The 18543-nt window shown below is 39.9% G+C and overlaps 1 protein-coding gene across 1 annotated transcript in view; it reads right to left on the bottom strand.

Moving 5' to 3' along the window:
- PRKAG2 (protein kinase AMP-activated non-catalytic subunit gamma 2) overlaps positions 1–18543 on the bottom strand; it is a 221201-nt gene that overhangs the window by 147439 nt on the left and 55219 nt on the right. Inside the window, exon 2 of the mRNA XM_026843521.1 lies at positions 5879–5950. Within this exon, the coding sequence (XP_026699322.1) occupies positions 5879–5950 (72 nt within the window). The remainder of the gene's footprint in view (positions 1–5878; positions 5951–18543) is intronic.

Raw genomic sequence — 18543 nt, 5'->3', positions numbered from 1 at the left:
ATCCTGCCAAAGCAACGTGCCCAGAAAAATGAACGAGCTCTGCCGAGAAGGCCCTGACTACGCAGAGGCAGAGTCTGTGTTGGAGCCAGGGAAACCCAGGCACTGCCCATGTCCCTGACACAGCACCTCTTCACAGCCCTCTCCTCTGCTCCTCTGCCAGGGTACTCCAGGAACAGGTCCTTTCTCGAGCATGCAGCCTTCCACACAGGATGCCCACCCTGAAAAATCTATGGCTCTTGTTCAGTTTCTGGTGAATTTAGATTGATTTTTCAGAACAGGCTGAAAAAATAATCTGTCTGAAATGTGAATTGGCTCAAGCTAAACAGCCTTTCAAAATGCTTCTGAATTTCAGTGAAAGTTACTAAATGCTCCTGAGCGCTGTTCCTTTTTTTTCTCCAATTCCAAAGAGTTAGGACATTTATGGACCATTTGAGTTCTGTTTTCTTTTACAACAGTGAATTATTTGACCTTTATTTTGCCTCTTCATTTAAAATTTTTTTTGAAAGGCGAGTGACAGAAAAGGACTCCCCCCCTCCCCCAACATCCTTGACAGGGACAATAAACACAATTAGAGACGATACACCAGATAGATGTCTGTACTTGTTTCCTGCCCTTCCACTGAATCTCAATAAAAAAGGCCTTTGATAAAGTTAATTGGATGATTCTCTCATTCTGCTGGAACAAAAGAGCTCACAGAAACACAAGAGCTGACTTCATTAGACTGAAAGGTAATGAAGGACTTACTCTCCCAGGCACCATGTGGTCACATTCACCACCACTAGTTCCCTTGGTTCTGCATGAGCAGTAACAATTGAGATGACAACGTATTTTACGGGATCAGAGATGTCACTTCCCAAAACTAAAGTACAATGACACTTTCCCAAATTAAAATACAATGGGATGCAGCTGGCTGCTCTGGCAGGCTCAGAGAGCTCTGCATTGCTGTGCAGACGGCTGGGGTAAGGTTTCCAGCAGCAAGCGGGGCTGCTCAAAGGCAGAAGCAGGCTTGAGGAAAGGTGAAAGCAGGGCTGACTCCCCATCCACTTCCTAACCCTTAACTGCGTTTATTTTAAAGCAAAGGGTGGGAAGGAGTGATGCACATGACAGTGTAGTGGCTGTCCTACATGCCCTTGCCCTGAGGCTCACTGCATCCACTGCAGGTGCCCCATGCCAAGGCTGCAGCACCATCCACGACACGCTCCCCATACTCACTACTCATAAAGAAATGGATAAAAAAAAGACTGGGAAAAAAAATCAAAAGGAGCTTTATTATCTACTGAACGGGGGGCTAAAAATGGCTTTTTTTTTTTTTTTTTTTTTTTTTTTTTTTTTTTTTTTTTTTGTTTCTCCTCCCTGTTCCAGGGGCTGCTCATATAGCTCCCATGAGTCACTGGACAAAATAAAAACAATGCTGGGACCAGGAGCAGGGCAAAGCACTCCTCAGTGTCCTTCAATATTGGAGTCACTCCTCAGATGTTGTCTGATCTTAGTTCATCAACACTTTCTTGCATCACTGATAGCAGAACTGTGAGTCAGTGCCAAATTCAGTCATAACAAAACCTCTACTTTTCACCCTATTCCTTTATTCGAACATCCAAAACCCAAACTAATCCTTTAACCACCACATCACATTCAGAATACATATACAGCTGATAACCTATAGCTATTCTCCAAGTCTAATCAAGGCTTTGTGCCAGATTTCCCAAACACTAAAGTCTGCACTATTTGCTCCTAGGTGTAACCAATCACAATTTGACCAAATTGAGATGAGCAATTTGTTTGCAAAATGTGTTTTAAGCGATTCAGGTCATTCTGCATTGGAGACATTCCTTCTCAGAATTTACCACGCTTCCCCCTTGTTTTTGTATGAACTACAAATTGTATCAGTAATGAGTCTGTATTTGTTTCAATAAAGTATGGTATGGTATAGCAACAGAATGTTTTGTCTGCCTAGAAACAAAAATTTCCACTGATGAGTCTCAATTTATTTTATCAGCCAGGTTTTGATTCATTTAATAGGCTCCGTGTTTATCCAGTATCATTACAGTTTCTTAAATCAAAATATCTTGTGCTACGTTTTAATATATGTGACACCAACACTACAACTTTTTCCAACCAGATTGATAATTCATTTAAAACCTCATATTTGTTCAATAAGAACTGCTTATCATTAATTTCAATCCAATTGAGTCTATTATAATAGCATCATTAACTATCCAATATTAGATATGTCATTGTTTTGCCCATGACTAATGTTAGACTGACAAACCTGTAAATTGTGCTAATTGCAACTATTGTAAATATTAACACAGTAATTGCTTTTTTTTGCAGTCTTTTGGAACTTCATCTCTGCTCCAATATTTATTCAAAATCAGGACTAGTCAGAGAAAGCTCTATCATTTCATTTAAGGGTATTTTATGAGAGTTGTTTGGATTTCATTTTAAGATGTTTAGCTTTAGCATCTTCCGCTTTAAATACACTTAAGTCATTAAGAGGACAGAGTCACCATCGTCATCTAAGATAAACACTTCACCTGCTTTTTCCCCAAGTAGAGAAAAGAATTTTTAATGCACATTTCTTTTCCAAGCTTTCTTCTATATTTAATGAAAATTCAATTATTTCCACAAATGAATGGATCAATATTATTCTTAAAACTTCTTTTCTTCCTCCTCCTCCCTTCTCCATCTCTAACTTGCTAGTTGCCTCCCCACGGATAATTTTCTTCCTGTGCCATTTTCTTCTCTCTAATCATTCACAATCCTGGGCTTTCAGCTGAAAGCAATGGCTATCAGTTTCCTATAATTTCCACACCTTATCCTTTAACCTTTAACATTTAAAATGAAGGATCTATAAACATTCAAGGTGTTAAGACCTCTAAAATTGATAGAGCCATTTGAGTGCCTGACTGCTGCCCTGCCACACTGTACCAGAATTATTTTCTGAATGATGCTTCACATCACTCATGATTTTCCAGGCCTCTAAACTGCCCCTCCTCCATTGTCTTTTTCCAGACTAAGGAAATCAAGTAAATCTAATTGCTTCTGAGCTCCCGGTTGTCCTGGTCTATACTGCTTTAATGATCCTCTAAGTTTCCTCTGCAACAAGGATTCAAGCCACTTGTGGAGAGTCCTAGCTTTGGGACAATCAGAAATACCAGTTGTTTTAGACAAAGCTACCAGCACAAGCATTAAGGCATTTTGTCAGGCAATAAGGGCCAGAATACCTGCCACAGGCACAAGAGCTACCTTCCTCTGTCACACCACACCAAAAACTTCTATAGAAGAGTCCTCACAGTATTATATTCTCCATCTTCAACAGAGGAAGGTGAAAACTACCCCTATGATCTTTCTGCCATCGGTCATAAAGGAAAGAAGAATACACCATTTATAATAGTAACCATGTTAATGAGAAGTGATTAAGGCTAAACTTCAGGAAATGTGTGTCACCCTCCCAATGCTGCCAAAAAAATCCTATGTATGTGAAACTGAACAAATAATTCTGCACATGATTTTCCTAGCTGTGTAATGAGGATTGTTATCACAGGATAATGATTGAGAGACACTTGCATTGTAAAGTGCTGAGGATCTCTGTGAAAAATGTTAATTCAGTTTCTAAAAGCCTTTCACAAAGAACTGAAGAATTAAACTAATGGCAGATTGGAACGATGGGTTGTGAACTAGTCTTCTCTACCTTGATCTGTAGCCCAGCAACAGAAAAGTTAAGTGCAGAAAGAGAGACATCCCTGATCAATTGCCTGTCTCCAGCATGACTGATGAATGGAAAGGCCACACCACTGATGAAATGCTGACTTTTGACATACAAAAGTTACACACCATACTGTGATTTCAAACTGGAACAGAGGAAAAACATCTCACTTGAAAATGAAGAGTAACTTGGGGACTTCTTTATGCAGCACCAGTAGGGACTGGCAAACTTTTAGTTAGAATTAAATAAATACTGCAGTCTGATGCTACTCAGCGTTCACTAGAGGCAAAGATCCCATCCTTCTCATTGAGGAAAATGGTATGTAGGATATGATGGATTTTATTAGATTTGTTTCTTATCAGAAGTTGGGCACTGCCAGCTCATTTCTTATCACTTTGTTGCGTGTTTTGAACAAAGCTCCAAGTATAATGTCAGAAAAAGCTCAGGGTCTTATACGCACAATCAAAAAGGTCAGTTAAAAACGCATTTCAGATGTTGAGCCCCAGTTGCATGGTTATTTCAAAGTTAATTGCACTTCCATAAGCAGAACTTGAGCCAAGTTAGGCAAAAAACAGCATTTGCTACAGGGGCAACTACTGAAATGTTCTTCCAGTTCTCCTAAGACAAGTACCCATCAAAAGAGATCCTAAGACCAGTAAGAAGAAAAACAGGAAATTCATAAATGGGAAAGTACAAGTCATTAAATGATATCATGTCATACTACACATGAGATTAGCTTTGGTATTTTTTTTCCTTATGACTGATGCAGCTTTCTCACCTCTCTTTGGGAAAAGGAGGTGATAAATGGAAAAATCAAGTTTCAGCTAGAAACCCCTGCCTTCTTCCAGCATGATAACCCTTTCCAAAAACATAAACGCTGTTCACTTTATTCAAGCCCTTCAAACAAGCACCTTTTGGTAACACTGTATATTTTAGCTTCCCTGGCATCTACAAGAGCTCCTCTGCGTCAGTGACTCCTACACCAGTCTTGAAAGGTCCAATGCAGAAAAGAACAAGGCCATTGTTAGAAACATATTCAATTGCTGATGGATTGCAGAAAGTTTTTAAACAACTGTCCTTTGCTGAGAGGTGCAAAGGAAGAGAAACTCATGCTCTCAACAGAGCTAAGTTATTGTTCTAGATGCAGATTAGCTTCACTAAGAAGATATTTACTGCTTCACCTGCCTTGAACTGTAACTGCAGATTCTTTGACAAATGGCTTGTAGCAGGTTTAATCTTCATGGAGGTCCATAGCCTTGTAAATACTGTGACAAGTCAAACTGGTCTGCTGTGTAGCTGTAGATCACCTTTTGGGGTTATCTGCTGTTCAGAGGAGTACCTGTCTCCACCAAGCCCATTACTTGGCTGGTAGGAGGCTTACATTTAGCAGACCAGCTTGTACTTCAACACTTTGTGAAAACGATGAGGCCAGGACCTGAAGATGACAGATCCCACCCACAATTTTTATTGCTTTGGAGACTGTAGGCGCTGTATAACCATCCCCAATGTGAATGTGCTTACCTGATCATTTTAAAGCAAGCAAACTCAGTGAATGTATTGCTTTATTTTAACAGCAGGCCATCAGAAAGACAAATCATAGCAATGCCTCCAGAAGGATAACCTTGAGTTAATCCCACAACAAGGAGGAACCTTTCCACCTTGTTTACAGGAAGACCCTATCATTATGACTTCAGCAAATGAAGGCAGCTCATTTTGCCAGTGCCAAGGACAGACAGCTCAAGGACACCAAACAGTTAAAACCTCCACATCCAGAGAGCAACCATCAGGAGACAATTCCAAGAAAACATACCAACAGCCACAGACACCTATGTGGGCACTGTATTTCTGTAGCAACACCACAAATTTTGTTAGCTAACTATATTCCTGAGAATACAGTCACACAATATCACTTCATTGAATTACAGCAGTGCCACATGCATTTGCAATATTTAAAACAATACCACCACAGGCTAGCATCATTTACAGGTTATACTGCACACTCATGGTAAGTTCTGCAAAAGTCACTATATTTGCCTTATTGCATCGCTCTCAACAGGTTAATGGTACAGCAGGAAAGATTAAAACCCCAGGCTTTTTTAAGCCTAATAAACTGTGTTTACCACCAAAGGATTTAACCACTACAGCGAAGGTGAAGCTTTGGAAATATCCTACCTTGCGAGAAGCATTTTTGTCTGTGCTCTCAACGTCACCGTCCAAGAATGGCATGGCAAATGAGCTGAGATCCTGTCAGGACAGAGAAGAAAAATTGGTGTCCAATATTAAGGTCTTCTTCCTTCCATCAGAGCATCCCATGATTGTAGACTGTGGTTTTATTTCCGAAGTGCCCACTACTTTACCCATAGCAATTGCTGATAAGGAATAACATGAGCTCCGATCGTTCTCTTTGGCTGAGAAACCAATTGCAGATTAAGTAATAAATGAATAGGGAGCCCTTAGCAATGCTTGCACACCACCATGAAAAAGCACCTGTGCAGCCAAAGTCAAAATTCTTGTGCTAAAACTTTCAAGGGGAGGTACCTAAATCCCACATAAAAAAACATAGGAAATTACAGTTTAAATACAGCCACTTGCTCAGCAAATGGCTTATCTTGCCTTTATATAATCTTAGTTTAAACAGTATTTATGGGAATAAACAAAACCTGAAAGAGAATATGTCAATGTTCCGAAAAATATGTAACATATATAACAAAGAAGGAGAAAACAAAGACATGGTACTTGGGGAGGAAATAATCAATTCACTTGCACAAATGAGAGAAAAGCACCCAATTCTGTGTGACAATAAAGTCATAAGAAAAGCACACATGCTCATCTTTAACTAACAAAAACAAACTGCAATTATATTGTACCTCCTGCCGTCTGTTCTGTTTATGCTACTTAATGTTCCAACCATGGGGCTTTTAGAGCTCCTTTCTACTTGCATAAGGAAATTATGTTAGTGTCAAGTTTAGCATCTGTTTGATCAGAAAAGTAGATAATGAGTAATTCTATGACGGAAAGCATAGAGTTGCCTAATGCTGTGTGCCGAAGAACTGAGTCTTGGAACCCAAATCTGGATCTAAATGTCAGGAATAGCTCCCCAACACAGAACCTCCCAGATGCAAGGCATCACCTTTTCCATGTAATGATTCAGTGTTTCTCTTACCACCACATCTGCATCCCATTTAAAATAGTTCAAAACATAAATAAACAGCAATTTCACATAAACCTAATTTGAGATTAAATATAGTTTAATTAAAAATTAGCACCGGCCAGGAAGTCTGCAAGGCTTGCTTGCCTTCAGAATTCAAAGCAGCCACAGGTCTAATCACATCACATTGTGTAATCATACTAAATCCAAACTATGCTCAAAAATGTGTAATTTAGGCATAATCCTTACAAGTGTTTTACAATATTCTGGTTACATAATGAACAACAAAAATAAGGAACAAAATATCGAATTACTGGAACTGAAGCACATGGGAGTAATTCATGCCAAGTTGGAAAGGAAAAAAAAAAAAAAAAAGCAGCAGCAGCCAAGCTTGGCCAAGCTGGCCCCAAATCATTAGGCCACAAACCAAAATATTCATGACAAATTAGTATGCTCCCGGCTCGATCTATGCAAACTCAATGGGAACCATCTACAAAGGCCAGAACAACAAAGCACCAACCTAAGTATATAACATCACCCTCATAGCCATGCTGTGATGTCTGTGTTTCACATCAACTTCATTTGCAAATAAAAATCTAAGGGAACATCTCAAAACCAAAAGAAGAGGCCAATTGTTTGGTTCAGATTTTCACTGTTATCAAGATTTGACAGAGGCTGAACCAGGAACTGCAGGATCTTAAAAGCTTCTGTATTAATTTGCTTATTTTTGTAATTAGTGAAGATCAAAATGATTTATGTGCTCCCTATAAAAATTGTTTATTTATAAATAGTATTTATAATAATATTTTATAGAATTTATATAATATTTTATATTTTATAATAATGTGTATATACTAAATTTTAAAATTATTATTAATAATTACAATTATTCCTACTTCATAGGTTACTGCAGCATTTAAGTGAAGAATCTCTGTGAAAAAGTTTAAGAGCCTAATGGAAAGTTACACAAAAATATATCTCCTCGTGTTTAATTTAGCCAAAGGATTTACCAACATTTTCCACTACCCATCTTCAGTAGTGCAGAAGCTGGAATCTGATGTGTACTAAGTCACTCTCCATGGAATAAATCAATGAAATAACCTCTTTTAGCTCCACATATTAGCATCCCTATATTACTACTACTTGTAATCCACAGGGAGAAAACTTGCTATTTAGGAAGGCCAGAGCTTAGATGGAAGAAACTGGATTTAAGGGGACACATATCTAGTAATCAGGGTTGAAAAAGCTGTTTCAGAAAATCTGGAACAGCTAGGAACAAAACCATAACTTGTTTTTTTGAGCAAAAACCTTCTGCCCAAAACATGTACATATTAATTTCTAAAGTCTAAAAGTATCATGAAACCCAGCTGATGACTAGGCTAATTTGTAACTCTCAGATACCACACAGGTATGTTAACTTCATCTGTCTTACACACAGAACAGGAGATCTCTATCTGTAAGCAGAAATAACTGGACCTATACCTCTTCTGGACAGCATGAGACCTTTCTCTGTTAATACAGTGCTGGAGAACATTTCAAACAGGATAATTGTACTTTTAGGCCTGTGTAATTTTTTTCACCTTTCACTTCTTCACAGGATTCTATATGTGAAGGCATCAATTTACAGAAGGTAAAAATATGTATATCAAATGTCAGGCTGCAAATACTTCTCTCAGTTCTAACCTGTTGGTTAAGCAAGGAAGTATTAGATGCTTAGTTTCTCCTTGCGTGTATCTCTGCAGAATATAGACTAGATAAATTTCTTTCTTGTGTTCGTGACAATGCATTTGATGATACAGCAACTCTCTAAAAAACAAAAAAATAAAAACTGCTCCAGAAGTGTTGCAAAACACCACGGTACTCTCGACAGGCCAATGGCACAGCCCTAGCCCTCATCACATATCCGACTGATCTTATGCCAACAGATACACACTGATGGCTCACTCTGGCATTAACCTAGGATTGAAACTTTTCTTAGCTTTCTTGCTCTCCAGCTGTGCTTTACTGCACTTGGAATATGGACCCTGGAAAATCACATGGTTCTGAAGAGATATTTTAAAAACTTCCATCAAAGATGCACAGTGACATCTTGGTATGAGGAAGAGTCCTTCTTATTTGAGACTGCAGAGCCCTGGTCGAAGAATGAATGGCATCTTTCCCTGTATCCATCAGTCCTGCATTATATCCTCAGACAGACAACTTCTGTACAGACCACAGTCTGCGATCATCCCTGTAAGGAACAAAAGCCATCAGAGATTGCAGCTCCTGGTGCTGCTAACCTGGAATTAAGAGTATGAGAAGTCTGTTTTGAAAAGTTTTGTTAGCTTTCCTGCCATGCTCCTGTTCCTCAGTCAGTCCTTCACGTCGCTCAGCACTGTCTGTTAGCCAGACATCACTCCTGCCATCCCCAATTACAAAAAACGACCTCTTGAGCAGTTTAGATTTACTTTACAGCCACAAAGCAGCTTCAGATTTATTTGGTTTTCAACCCACTTTTATTTACAAGAGGTTGTCATGGCAGCTTCTGTTACATTCACTGAAGGATACAGCCCCAGGGATATCAAAGCTTTTTCTGGAAGACAGCAGAGCTGTGACACAGCAGAGCCACATCTCGGTGCTCCTGCTACCAGCCAGGCTCCCTTCTGGGGAGGGCAATCTTCCACAACATCTAGTCAATAGGTGATTTTCCAGGTCTTTTCTTATTGGTAGCACAGGAGGTTAACACATCTAAAAAAGCAACTAAATTGACTTTATTGCTTTTAAAAGGCTTGTCTACTACTTTAGTTTTTGCAGGGTATAAGTCAGGATAATTCTGTCTGCAAGAATATTTACCTTCTCTACCAGTTTCCCTATTTCCTCTGGGGGGAAAACAGATAATCATAGAATGAATAATAGAATGGTTTGGGTTGGAAGGGACCTCCAAGACCATCTAGTTCCAACCCCCCTGCCATGGGCAGGGACACCTTCCACTAGATCAGGTTGCTTCAAAGCCCCGTCCAACCTGGCCTTGAACACTGCCAGGGAGGGGGCAGCCACAGCCTCTCTGGGCAACCTGAGTATCTGGAAGGCTACACATTCTTCACACTAGTTTCTTCTCCAAAGGTGAGACTAAGAGGATTCTTGTCTGGATTATCCCTACACCTAAAGGGTGATCCTTCCTAATTGCAGCTCTTTTTTCTTTGGCAGCCCTTACATATCAGAATACTTGGGATTATGTGAGAAGAAGGAAGAATACATTTTTTGTTCTTTGACATCCTGGGAAAGCAAAGAACCTTTTCTCAGAACTGTTTTGGAGAATATGAAGGAAAACCACATTTTAGGATACAGAAAGCAAATATACTGGCTGGCATAGCATAGCCAAATAGCAACAGAAGCAAGATCTGGTTAGCCAAGCCATTTTTCACGTTTTCCATCAATTTTTCAGTGTTCCTTTCCTTACTGGGGAGGATTCCTGCCAAAAGGCTTGCCCAGACATGCTGGTCTGGACATTTATGCAGTTGGAGACCTTGGTGTCAGAAGAGGGCTTCCAGCAATTCTGCTGAAGAGGCTGCAAGTTTAAGCAACAGACCACTAAAGCCTTGGATCCAGTAAACAACACAGAATAAACAGGACTCTTTTTTCATTATTGCTTTGTTTCAAGGCTACTTTGGCAGCCAGACTGATAAAGCTTCTCTTCAATGGCTGAAACCAAGGAGCTAGTAAGGCAAACTGGGGCACGCTGCGACTGACAGGTCAGAGAACAATTTCCAAGGTATTTTGGGTGGAAGTAGGACCTTTTTATGGCTCCACTCAATAGTGATCCAAAATTTCAGGGCTGGGTATCAAAAGAATATTTAACAAACAGCTCTCTGCTGCCATCTTTTGCAACCACCCCTTCAAACGCAAAGCATGGCCATGAACAACATGGTCAAGTGAAATCTGTGCCCATGGTGGTAGGTCTATACCCCATGAACATGGTCAGCATTTTGGCCATGTTTCAGAGGTGACTCAGGTCAGAATAGCTTCATGCTAGTCCCATGGTCCATCTCTGATGGAAGGCTGGGCTCCTCTGCTATAAGCAACTTCAGAGCCCTAGCGTAGGTAGCATCACACAGTCCTGACTACTGATGGTGTCACCTGTGAGACATTATTTTTCTGCTTCACTAAGTTCTATATATGTGCTAGGACTGCACCAAATTTAAGGATGTGAAATGCCTGCCAGACATTACAGTTTCTTTTTACAACATAACTCAAGCAGGAGGTGACACTTTACTAAGACAGCTTTTCAATATGGGGAGACAGATCCTTTAATAAAATAAACAAAGAAAACAAGATACAGAAAAATTAAGAGCCCTTATCTCACAAAAAAATGCTAAAAGCTGCACTCCCAGCATCACACCTTAACAGGGCTCACAGGGTCCCCTTCTCTGCTAATGTTACTGAGCTATGAGCACTTCAACTATCCTACCAAGGACAAAGAAAGTCAGGATTTTTATTAACATTAGCTGTGAACAGTTTCTTTCATCTCAGTCTGCACAGCAGCAGATTTTTTTTAGATCAACCTTGGATTCGTACCTATTACAAGCCTATGTAAAACTCTAAATAGCAAATATGCTACATATGCTAATAGCCTGTGAGTAGAATCCAGTTTGAACTCTGTGGAATAGAGGGCATAGCTCGGTAGCTCTGATTGAATAGAAAATTTTCTTTTTTTGAGAACAACCCTATCTAGAAGCCTTTGGGGATTTGTATCAAATCACTCAGTTATTGCACAAGGAAAGATTCAAAACTGACATACACAGGAATTTCTGTCCTTTTGTTTTTGTTGTTTTGATATACTAGTAATAGTATAGTATAAGACTTGCTATATTGCTTTATTCTTTTAGGAGTAGGTTGCTCTTTGCTTTGCTTTTCTCCCTCCCCCATGCCATCTAGACTGCAGCATGTGTTTTGGAGACAGATATGTAAGTCGTACTGTGAGACTGAGGATGCTGGTGACTAAGTCTTGGTATGACTCAATGGGAGTGGGCAGTAACAGATGTACAAAGCTGGTTAGATTTGTGCAAGCCAGCTTTGTACTTCACAAGACTATTAAAATTTATTTGTTTGCTATTACTTTTAAGGCTATTTGTCTTAAAAAAGAACAATTGACTGAATCTGGAGAGTTTGAGGTGGTAGAAATGAGATATAAAGACTCATTTTTGTCCACAGCATGAAGATGCCAGGGGCACCCGGGTAACTGTGCAGGACCAGCTGTGCACACTTCAATGTCAAAGTGGATACAGCATCAGATCTGAAATAACAGAGGGTAAATCACTCTAAATGATGTGCCTGGAAGAAATGGGAAATATTGAGTCCCAAAGAGGCATAATCTAAACAGTTAGGGAGTAATGGCTGGCTGAAATCTAACCCAGATCTTGGTATGTGAAAATCCCCATCTATCTGGTGATTATTCAATGTCCGATATCAAAAAACTTTGCATAAGAAAACCAGCCTACATGTAATTTAAAGGCCTTTCTTTTCAGCTGCAACAAGAAACAGGTAGAGTACTAAAGAGCAACTGAAGCCATTTCTCACCAGTTCTTACCCATAGGTCACCCGGCTTGAATTGTCATCACTGGTCAAAAAGAGCTGCTAAAGCTAAGAATTTCAAGGGGAAGGGGATAAAGAGAGCCATGAAACCAGTAAATCCTTGATTATTTCCCTGAAAACAGCTGTATTCCAAGCTGTTCTTCCCAAGTTATCCTGGTCATGAGATACCAGCAACCTCCAGCACACTTTTCTTAATTTCTAAACTTCTTGACTGATCCTGACAGGCATTAATCTCCAGCAGTGTACAGCAAAATCACCTTTTTTCTTCTGAGGCTGTAGACAAGGTTCATCAACAAAAACTGCCAAGAGAGTGTGGATTCATTTTTGTTCTGTTCTCAATCTCAGACTTAAATCACTAGAACACATTCCTACACTGTTCATGGAAAAAATGAAATTTTCTTTCAAGCCTCACGCTCTCCTGCCAGGAAACACCACCGTATCTTCTTGGTGATTCAGCCTTTGCAGATGAGCTGAGCACAGATAGCCTGGGGTGGAATGCAATCAGTTCTGCCTGGTGCCCCATAATGTTTATAATGTCCAGATTGCTCAAGGCTGTATGGAAATGCTGTGATGAGGTGGAGAGGCACGGCTCTCCACCTCCTCAGTAAATCCCAGACCATCATTAGGGGCTCTCTGACAAAGCCTGAATACGATCCCCATGCACACGACAGCCTGGTTTGTCAGCTCCTTCACACCATGAACCACACAGCATGGTGACTGGCAGCATGTTTATTACAACGGCAGATGGACAACCTAGCAAACGTGTAAATAACAAAATGTCATTTAAAAAAAAAAAAGAGAGAGAGAGAGAGAGAGAGAAAGTGAGAGAACAGCAGAGAAAGCAAGTCAGAGAGGAAAACAAAATTCTCAGTATTCCATGTGACACCACGATCCACACACAAACTCATTATTAAGTGCTATTCCCGGGTGCTCAGCTGAATACAACTTTTCTCTGGTGAGACATTTTCTCCAAGAAGCACCCAAAGTTAAGAGACACAAGGTGAAAGCAGAAGATAATGTACCTCAGACCTGGAATATATGGTCAGATGAGTGATGAGAATTAAGAAACAACAAAGAGACACGACTACAGGGAAGGACTGCAGGAGACCCTTCAGATAGCACATACTCAGTGCCAACAGAATTGCTTTCCAATAATTATATGGTTGTCTTACATAAACAAGACACAGGATCCCAATGTATCTGCAGAGAAAAGCACACATTTGCTATAAAACATAACTTCAGCCACAGTGAAACAGCAAAACTGCAGGAAACAAAAGATGATTTTGCCATAATGTAATGAAAACACTTGAGATGCTGCAGCATGGGGGCAATGTGAAAGGGATTCAAAGCAAGGATCATCATGAGGCTTTCTAAATAATTTCTACAATTCAGCTACTTTAAAAGTCACTCTGTTTTGCATTTTTTTCTCTACTCTCTATAGGCCAAATCTCTCCAAAAACCATTTCCTCAAGGAAGAGTAAAACAAAACAAAATCGGAACTGAAAACCTCCAGCTGATAGCCTTATCTGAGAAGGACTTGCAGGGTTCTCCCTTGCATTTATATGACTCAAGAACGTGACATTTACACCAGGCAGATAACCTCTGCCATAAATACTTGAACTGGAACTATTTTTTCCACTTCACTGGGTTTAGGAAGACAGCTGCCTGTTGTCTCCTCTTTATATTCTTGTTAGTTAATAACCATAAATAATCTTAACAATTGGAAGAAAGCTTATAGCTGGAAGGCCAGGCAAGTGAGAGACCTGATCTGATCAAGCAGTCCCTCAACTATAAAAGAAATAAAAAAAAAAATTAGAAGCAAAGATTAAATTAGGCAAGGAAAGGAAGAACAGGATGGCTCTGTGCTTGGTGTGCTGAAGACATGAATGGGAGGTTAAAGGGGACAACACATGGAGTCCACGATGAGAGAAGTTTCCCCTCCTGATGCTTTTCTGCCACATTTTCCTACATCACTCTGCAGCTGCAGAGAGCAATTTCATGTCTACAAAGTTTACAGTCACTTTGCCATAGCTTTTCTTACAGTTTTAGCACCACATGAAAAAAGAGACCAATATATACAATATGCTTTATTTCATAGGCTAAACCTTCTTTTTTCTTTTCCCAAAAGAATGGATGTCTTTGTTCTTCACCCTCTGAACTCCTTATTGAAATGTACATTTTGTTGAAGCTGGCAAACATAAAAAGCCCTCAAAGACAGAAGAAAGCTCAAATTCTCAGAGATAATCTAGAAAACATTAGCACATTCATAGTAAAGTACTGTGCCCTAAATCCAGATTGTGTGTCCTTCAGGTCCCATCCTTGGCTTTGAGCTGAGAGATGCTGAGATTTTGTACCATTATTATTTTTCCCAGCTAGCAGTGCAATGCAATACTAATAAATTACATTACATTTTTCATCCTGTGGGAATCCAGACTGCTTTACAAACTGAATATCCAGTCCAGAATTGCTTCATGGATGGACTTAAGTGATGAGACTTTCATTGCCTGCTCTGGCTTTCTGGTTTACCTCTAAGAAAGCATCAAGGACAGGATACCTGTCACCTAACTTCAGATATCTAAAACACTAGTCATCTATCCCACACTTTTTGTCTAGCCTAGAGAGCTGGGAAAAAACAGCATCTCCAATGGGCAATTTGTTCCATGGGAGAGGCTGGACAACTTGCTTAAACTTTGGATGATTCAACATAGGACAAATAAACCCTGTCTCTTACCTCTCCCTCTTTACTGCCTATAAAATTGGAACAAAATATCTTATTTTCCTTTTTTTCCTCTATTCAGAGACCAAGCTGCCCAGAGAAGGGATTGAGTCTTACTATGGGCATGTCTACATGGCAATTGCAAGTGTGGTTTACACCAGCTCACTTTCACCCAGCTCCACACAGCACTGATAAAAGTGTAGCCATGACAACACATGGGTTAGTGTAGGCTGCAAAATCCCAGCGGGAGGCTGAGTAAATACTCTGGCAATTTAGCTCACTTTGCGCATCTCACTCCTGCCGTTGTACAGCTGTCAGGACTCAGCCAGGCTAATTTAAACCCAGCTTCAATCACATCTTTGCTGGCAGTCTAGACACACTATAGGCACCCATACAATGGGTAGCACAATGAGGTCCTAAGCTCTGTTGGCATTTCTAAGTGTTACTAAGATGTACATTTTCTTTACACAGCTTTGGCTGCTGTGTAGAAAACAGGGTCAACTCTTTGACAGGGTGAGCACCCACTGGAGTGAAAAATGAAGGAGCCACTGTGTCCAATTGAAACAACCAGAATTTAAATTTTAATAAAACAAGCCAGCTATACAACCTCTGAGAAAAGATGTTTGTTAAGAGAATTGTCATGATCTAATGGAAATGTCCAAAGGATAGTATATCTCACACTTCCAGGCCCCCTCACACCAAGCCCTGACCACTGGTTAAGGCTGTCTCATGGGATGTGCTTCAAAAACCACCACAGCTCTGCTTAGAAAAAGGTGTTAGAAGACACCAATGACCATCTCTGAAAGAAAGATGGATAAGATATTTACGCATCTGGAAAATCTTGTGAACAATGAAACAAATGGAAGAACACAACAAAGGGATTACTCACACTCACTTGAAATAGCCAACACTGAAAATGAGTTTTTGCACTGGGTCCAGTTTGGAAATAATCCTAATATGGAAAGGGAAGAACAGAAATAGTGTTTTTTTCTAATTACTGTACATGCAATGCTAAAATTTTAAGGCAGATATTTCTCCAAATAAACTGCAGGCTTCTTTCAAGGGCTACGGCTTTCGTTGGTACCATTGGTATAATTTTTTCCAGAAATTGTTCCTAGTTTATATCCAGTGCAGGGAAAAAAAACCCTTAAAAATAAGCCATGTTCACTTCTGGCTCCTTTAGTAAGAGTCTTCTTATTTTAACCATCTTATTCTTCATGTGCCTATTTAAGCATCATGATGACAGTGGACCTATCTGAACATGCTGTGGAGAAAAGACAAGTGAACACACATTTAAGTAAATCCAACTGAAAACTTAAGCTACATATCTACATATATATGTTGCCAAAAGCAACTTCTGCCCTATGCAATGGTTTTGAAGCCCAGCAGACACTGGTGAGCCAAAACAGGCAAATCTGCACTTGACTTGGCTGGCAGTTTGTGCATCACAATGTGTCAAGAATCATTTGGTTCTGCTCAGAGAGTGTGGGAAACATTTCCAAGTTAGCAGGGCACCCTGGACATGGTGACAGATGGGCAGAGTACAAGCCTGGCACAGGAGAGGCCATTTTATAACTGGCTGTTGCTTCAAGCCATGTGGCAGACAGTCCAAACCCATTTGTCACAAAAAAATAAAGCTCACACTGGAATTACCAAACCAAGGCGCAGGGAGAGCCTCTGCCTGCAGCTCACCCTGATATGGACGTCTGCCCCGCCAAGAAGCATTACCAAAAACCTCCCACAAAACAAACAAGCACCCAAGCAAGAAGCAAAACTAAGCAAAAGACAATCAAACCATTTTTTTTTTTTCCTCAAGGTGAATTAAAACCACAAGCAGGAAATTTTGATTCAGAATAGCGTTTTTTATTCTTGCTTTGCTTTTTATTTTTATTTTCGTAGAAAAATACTGATTTTTTCCTCACTACCAAAAATTAAGTTCATCAATGAATACGGGTCTAACGAATTATTTGTTATCTTTTTCTCATCAAGAATGTTAATTTCTATCTATATGTATTAAATAGCTGTGCAACTGTTAGTATGCATTTAAACCTAAGTTTTATTGACATTTATTTTGAGCTCTATTAGGAATGGAAATTGGACTTAGAACTGCAAACAGGCACTAGAAGTCATTAAGTACTTATTAGAAAAGTGTCTCTTACATCAGAGCAAGAGGGTAAGTTTATAAAAATATATATCAGTTCTAAAAGCAAAAGCATTAGCACCTACAGTGAGAAACGGAGACTTCACTAGTGACTATGTCCTCACAGATGTAGATGCGCTAGAGCTCATCTCACAGGGCATCATTTTTTTCACATGCATATAAAACATGCTCTCATGTAGGAGAATATGTATGGCAAGCATATAGAATCATATAATGTGTATATACAGACATGATAACAAGCTCTTATAGCTTTTAAACTGCCATTTCTTTTACATTTAAGATAGTTAAGTATTTCTTGGCTTCACATCACTAACTTGGGTGGCCAAACCTGCTGAAATGACTCTGGAATTTTCTCCTTCTGATGGAAAACCAGTGGCTGTTTGCTGCCCGAAGCAAACTCTAGCTACAGGTGATTTCCACCAACTCTGTGGCTTGCCTTTATAAGGGTTGCATCAGTATTGGTTTTAATTCTAATTTCTTCTTGATGAGTGTCAGACATCCTACTACAGATTGGTGGGGTGGGGTTTGGAGGGTTGGTTTTTGGTGTTTATTTCAAACTGCACCATTTAAAAAAAAAAATATATATATATATATATATATTTATACCACTCCCAGTAATAAAAATGAACTAAATTGAAGTGCAAGCCTTCTTTTCACGTGTTTCCCGCTGCCTCCCTTTGAATTAAGGGTTTGCCCCCTGTCAGCAGGATCCGTTTCATTCTCCTGCCCATTGTTCCCTCTTCCAACAGATGCTCCTGTCTCCCAGACTCCCAATTTTGGCAACTTCAGGTTTCTCTTGCTCCCCAGGGCTGCTCGAAGTCAGTGCAGCCTCTGCTTTCCAGCCTCTCCTAGACTCCCGACTCTTCAGCCCAGATGGGAGATAGAGCTGAGGGTGAAATCTCTTCCCCAAAGGCAGATACCCTAATCTCTTCTGTGGCCTGTAACGCAGCTAAAACACAAGTGACCAACAAGCAGAACATGTAAGGTGCTGGCAAAATAGACATCTTATATTCAAATAAATTTCAGTTGCTATTCACCAAACTCCTCCCATCACCCCACTAACAGAGCACCTTTAAGCCCTCCAAGGCTTCAGGTCTGATCCCAGGAAAGAGTCTGCCTCGTTGCTATCGGACATTCATTATCTCACAGGTCCATTATTCGCAGTGCAAACTGCATTTGCTCATCATTAATTCTGGTAGTGGAAAGGGAAAAATGCAAGAGGAATGCATGAAGCCTGTAAT

This window comes from Athene cunicularia (assembly GCF_003259725.1).
Source record: "Athene cunicularia isolate RWA chromosome 2 unlocalized genomic scaffold, athCun1 chr2_part1, whole genome shotgun sequence".
Taxonomy (NCBI): domain Eukaryota; kingdom Metazoa; phylum Chordata; class Aves; order Strigiformes; family Strigidae; genus Athene; species Athene cunicularia.
The sequence above is the reverse complement of the archived record's forward strand: the minus strand, read 5'-3'. Positions and strand labels throughout refer to the sequence as shown.